Source organism: Fulmarus glacialis, unplaced genomic scaffold, assembly GCF_000690835.1.
Source record: "Fulmarus glacialis isolate BGI_N327 unplaced genomic scaffold, ASM69083v1 scaffold31856, whole genome shotgun sequence".
Taxonomy (NCBI): Eukaryota; Metazoa; Chordata; class Aves; order Procellariiformes; family Procellariidae; genus Fulmarus; species Fulmarus glacialis.
This window is the reverse complement of record NW_009220535.1, coordinates 9,791-15,755: the sequence shown is the minus strand read 5'-3', so window position 1 is coordinate 15,755 and position 5,965 is coordinate 9,791. Positions and strand designations below refer to the sequence as shown.

Genomic DNA, 5,965 nt, shown 5'->3' with positions numbered 1-5,965 from the left:
TTGAGCCTGTGGGACTCCTTCCTGGCACCAGCTGCCGGTTTGGGAATGAACAGAGTCAGCTCCGTTCCGAGGTGTCCTCGGCAGCTCCGCGTGTCGTTCCCGCCTGCCCGGTGCTCTGCCCTCGCTGCGCGCCACGTGGAAAACTCCGTTGCAGTTTCATGAGTGGGCAGAAGGGGGCACCGTGCTTAATTGCGTGTCTTAAAAACAGTATCTCCAAAACGAGTATCAGGCTGGTAGACAGCACGTGAGGCATTGTCTCTGGACTGCAAATAGGCAGTTTCAGCGACCGTTAATGTAGCCCCTTTTTTCCTATAAGTAAATACACTTACGTGAGAATGTTGCCAGAATACACGAATTCAAGGTAGTATGTGAAATGTCATGGAAAAGACTGTTTTAGCTTTCTTGTTGCTTTCTGCTCAATAAATTTAACTTTTTCTCATTTCTGGATTTATCATTACATTATAATATTGCTATATAAGGTTAGTAACAACAGCAGAACAACAGCAATGGAGGGCAGCGTTTTTTTTTAACAAATAGGTGCTGGTGAGCAGTTTGTTTCATATGCAAATAAATATTTATGAGTAATGTCATACCAATTTAGGACTAAATCTGGTGCTTTTCATGATTTCACTGAACTTTATGGAATTACGTGAGTTTAGCTGAGAATGGCTGTGACTTCGGAAGCGTAAAATAATTTTAGTATAGTTCTTCAGGTATCGAAGCATTGTTTCAGTTTTCTTTCTGTCATTGCTTGCAGACTGGCGCTAGCAAAGGCTACGGGTTTATAGAGTTTGAGTCCGATGACGTGGCTAAGATTGTTGCAGACACAATGAACAACTACCTGTTTTCTGAAAGACTGCTAAAGTGTAAGTATAAGCTGAAGTGTAAGTCGTCTAACATGCAAAGGAAATTCATAGTTATTTGTGTTATTTTTTGGGACTGTTTGGAGAGTCTTAGGGGGTTTTAACGAAGTTTTGATCCAGAAGGATTTTCTGTGGGGCTGAGCTTTTCTTCCTTTTCTTCATGTGTAAAGAACACCCTCAGCAGCCTTTTGGTCACTACGGCTGTTTTTTTCTCTAGGCTGGTGATGCTCGTTTTGCAATCGCGTACCGTGAAATCTCAGGGAGCGGTGGGGTTTGCTGTGGAGACAGTTCCTTTAACGTGGAAATTCTTTGTTATTTGTAACTGTTGCAGCTGTTGTCTGTATAGTTAGACATAAGGGGCTTTTTTGATTAAAAGATTAATGAAATTAGCAAGTTTTTCGGACATGGTGATAGCAACACTTGCTTTGTAAAGGATTATGAGCTACATATGCATCAGCTTCTGAAAAAAAAAAGTTTCTCTGACTGTTTTCTGGGTAAAACTGAAAAAGTGTTCTTTTCTTCCATCCATCCATTATCATTCTCTTACTAATGAGTATTTCGTTACTTTCCATATTCTCTGTTCATAAAATGCTGTACTGTTGCGCTGCCGTAGCAGCGGGTACTGTTATAATAAGAGCTGAATAGCGTTATGTGAGTACAGTTGGTGAGAAGGGTAGCTCTGCTATAACTTGATGTCATATGTTTATGATACAGGTCAGTTCATGTCTCCTGAAAGGGTCCATGAAAACCTCTTCAAAAACAGTAACAGAATATTTCTGAAGCCTTCTCAGCCAGCGGTCAGGCGGTACAATAGGATACGTTCACTCGTTCAGAAGGCAAACATGACAAAGCGACTGCTACGAAAGGAGAAACTTTTACGGAAGAGGCTGGCTGAAAAAGGGCTCGATTATGACTTCCCAGGATTTGTAAGTTTGGCATCGTTTCAATGAGTGTTTTATGCAAAATATGTTTCTAAAGTTGCGCTAAATACAAGAAAATCATGTGTTTTTTGTGGAACTGGTAGAAGAGCTGGAGCACCAGGGAGACTTGCTTGCATGTAGAAGCTCCTGGAAATTAGTGTTGTGCTGTTGCTGGGTTGTACTGTACGTACGTGTGGGTTTGCCTTTAGAGAAGTAAATAAGTAACAGCAAAGGGAAGACGTTCCTTTTCTTCTGTTAGTATGCACAGTTGGATATCCTGTGGTTTTCATATTTGTCTGTAGATCACAGAAGAGTGACAGGGCTTTCCCCAAGCCCTACGGGGGGCTTTGGCAGGGTGGGTTGTGAAGGCAGGTCCCAAGTCTAGAGCTTCCATCCCTAGACCTTGCCTAAGCTAACCAAATTTATTGCTCATTTGCAGAGTGCTTGGGTGAAGTATTTAAATTTTAAGCAATACCGTTTAATGCAGTATTTTTTTTAAAACACACAGTAGCAGCTTTTTTAACGTTGCTTTGGGTGTTTTTGTTCAAACCAGACCACCTCTGTGGCACTGTAAATCATTTTTATTAATTCAAACCTAATTGCTCTGGCAAAGATTTCGTAGTTATAAAGCAAAGAAACCTGCAGACTGTTAAGTGACTGTTTGCATCTTCACGCAAGGAAGTTTGTAGTGATCCACCTGATCTGTTTTGCTTCCTAGGCTGCACAGGAGCTTTCCATAAAGAGAAAAAAAGTTAAAACATCCAAGAAGTCAAAACGGAACATTTCTTTGAGCAGCCAGGTAAGACCGAACAGTCCTGGTGGCACTGGGGCAGATGTTTCAGGTCTGCAGCTGGTTTCTCTGTATTAATTTCAGCACCTGGAAACCTGGATAGTATTTGCTTGAGAGATTTTTGTGCCAAAAGTAGCTCCTTTGAGATGGATTAACACTCTTGAACGGGGGAGGGTGGTTGGATCCTCTCAGCTCTTTCTCCTGTGGGAGTATTTAGCAGCGTCTGCTCAGCATGTTGTAACCAGCAGTGCTTGTCCCCAGGTGCGTCCAGGCAGCGGTGTGTCTGCTGTCAGGCTCTGCTATTCAGCACTAACGTGAGGCAGGAGAAACGCAGGGTGCTGGGGACAGTCACCTATACACGACCTACATCTGTGCTTTAAACTGGTACAAGAAGATCTCCTTGCTGGCATCCTTCTGTTGGTCTGTGCTACATTATAATACCAGCCTGTTTTGACAAAAAGGCAGTTGAACCATTAATGCAGTCTAGTGCTGTCTGTCCCCATTTACATACTATACTGTCCCTCCTCTCTTATGCTCTCCAGGCACGGTAGTCCAGTATTTGAAAACTAATGCCAGCTAAAACTAGCAGTAGGGTGAAAGGAAAGCTCGGGTCATCAGGACCGAGATTTGGGGCACTGACAGTCTGAAAAGTCTGTCAGGCATTAATATTTCTGTTTTGTTTCATCACCGTTGTGAGTTTGGGTTTGTTTTTTTTTAATGTTACTGGATTTACTTGTGATAATTGGGACAGGGCTGGTTGTGAGGAATACAGGATAACTCATACATTCAGTCAACTGAGTTCTGAGAACTTACTGAGCTAATGAAGCTGGGACGTTTCAGCTCTGCTGTGGGCTTCAATGTGGCATTTCTGTATGCCAGTCTCAAATACACCTTTTTTTTTTTTTCCTGATTCTTTTCCTCTTGGCTTTCTTAGTGCTTTGAGTCAGGAAATACAAAGTTTAGAAAGCAAATGTGCATAATGACATGTTAGAAAATGTGAATTAATATACATTTGCCTTTCACATACGCTTTTTTGAAGATGGCACTTTCGTCTGAAGAAATACTGTCTACAAAGATAGCTAGTTATAAAAAGAAAACTATTTTCCCTAACAAGTGGAAGTTCTGAAGGAGAGCTGGACTGAGGTGCCTTGTGGTACCGCAGAGGCAGTGACAACTTTCTCTGGCAGATGCTTTGCAATGAATCATGTTTTTCTGGTCTCTTCAGGATCCTACTCCAGTCTGTACTCCAACAGTGCTCGAGCGCCGGAAAGCTTCTCAGGCGGATGGTGACGCAGAGGACAATGAGATAATTCTCAGACTGCCCCCTGCCAGTGTTAAGAATGCTGTGCAGCGACCAAAGAAGCAGCCAAGAAAAAGACCAAACCTGAAGAAACAGAAATAGACTTAAAATTTTGATGGCTTTAGCCATGTTTTTCCTCAACTCAAAAACCGGCAAGGTGGAGCTTCTAGTGATTCCGCTGCCCTGGCTCGGTTCATCTTGACTAGACTGTTTCAGTCTTTCCTAGGCAAGGAATCTATGCGCAAATCCTCCCCCTCCTGTTTAGCCATCAGGGGACCTACAGCCTTCTCTGCCTTTGAAGATATTCTTGACTTTGTGCTCACAAGTGCCCGTGCTGTGACACGCCTACAGTCGTGCCAGAACCTTCAGTTAATTCTGTAACTTGTCTCTAGCGCTCACTGTTTTGAAAGAAAGTGTGAGGCTGTCCATTCAGAACTTGCTGATGCGGGCTGTATCTTACATTTATAATTAATGATGGGTTATTAAAAAAAAAAAAGTAACCATTTTTCAACTGTGTTGGCTCTTGGTAGTGCTTTTTCTGTTTAACTGAATGTCTGTGTTTCATGCGAGTTCTCACATAGTTACACAAATAGAGGGTGAGGGATTTTTTCCCCACGAAGACATACCTTGAATTTCATCTCCTGTTTGTGATCAGTGAAGATCTGCCTGTACTGTCCAGGGCAGAGGCAGAATACCACGCTCCTGAGAAAGCCAGTGCCTTTCAACCCTGCTTCCAGCAGTGCCTGGGAAACTCAGCCTTTGCCGGGATGTGGAGTGGTGGCAGAGGACTTGGAAAGGACTGGGATTAGGAAGGTGGTAAGAGTCAGAGGAAGATGGCTGAAGTCACTCACATTCAAGATTCCCATTCCTTTCCCTATGGAGGCAGAAGATTTGTGTTTGAGAGCGTACCCTACTGTGGAGGACGTAGGGTGGCTGTTCTGTTGGCTGGTGGCTTGGCCAGAGTCACAGCTACGCTTTCATTCCTCACACACACGTGTAAAAGGCATTTCGCACTGCAGAGGTCCCGGGCGTGCATGTACTGATGTACTGCTTTACCTGTGGGCTGACCAGGCGAAGGTAACCTGCTCATTCTCTGGGGTTTCCTGTGCCATAAACCTGCTGTTGCCTGGTTCAGAAAATGTTCAAGAACCTGCAAAGTATGGCTGCTTTTAGAGGGACTTCTTGCTGAACTGTGGAGTGGAGCAAATGGTGACAACTAGCTTATGCACAGCTGTTCTCAGAGTAAGCAAGGCTCTTTGAGAAGGTGTATCAGTAGTCAGAGCAGTCTGGGTTGGATTAGGAGTTCTGTTGTCCTTTGGGCCCTGCAGCATCTTGTCGCTGTATTTTAGTTTTACTACCTGAGTGAGACAAGGGTATCTTCTGCTTCAGGGGATGGCAAACACATCGCAATATTGTAATAAGCCTTGGGTGGGTGAACCAGGAATGAGAGGGCAGGGTTTTGTCACCAGTAGTACAAGTTCAGAGAATTGAGTGTAGCTTTTTGTTGTGCATCAAGATTTATTCTTGTTCCAACGTAACCTGTCATAGCTGACTGCAGATACCCAGTCCTGTTTGAAGGTGCAGTTTGACTGTGCAATTAGAATTTGGATTTTATTGCAAATCTGAGACCTGCAGAAATTCCAGTTTGGGTTTTGTGGCAAGTACTTAGCCTTGATCTTCTATTGTCTGACGTGAAACACTCTCTCCTGCTGTTGGCTGTAGGTCAGGCTTGACAGAAGATTTCAGAGGAAAGCCCAGGTGATAATAACCGGCTGCTCAGGTAGGTGGCTGGCACTAATTCCTTGGCTATTTTAAGACTCGGACTCCTGGCAGAGGAGAAGAAATCTGAACCATTGGCCTGGCTAATTCTGTCCTATCTGGCCTGATCACTTAAATAATCATGTGATCATAATGACATTCTCTCGGTGACTCAAATTAGATCATTCTCCTTTGTCACTCTAAATTGTCGGGGAAGCCACTTGGATGAGTGCGTCTCTATCAAATGCTTGTGATCTTAGGTGTGCTAGGGAAGTCTGTTGACCAGCCCGATGGTCACTGACAGCCCTTCCCGTTCAGTAGCAGTGTTGCTGCA

At 43.7% G+C, this 5,965-nt stretch overlaps 1 protein-coding gene across 1 annotated transcript; it reads left to right on the top strand.

The window, feature by feature from the left end:
- Window positions 1-757: 757 nt before the first annotated feature.
- NIFK (nucleolar protein interacting with the FHA domain of MKI67) lies at window positions 758-3,975 on the top strand (the record flags this gene model as incomplete). Its single annotated transcript, XM_009580804.1, has 4 exons — window positions 758-866; window positions 1,578-1,789; window positions 2,502-2,582; window positions 3,799-3,975. Coding segments are annotated over 4 exons (579 nt in total), but the record flags the coding sequence as incomplete, so codon positions are not given.
- Window positions 3,976-5,965: the final 1,990 nt, after the last annotated feature.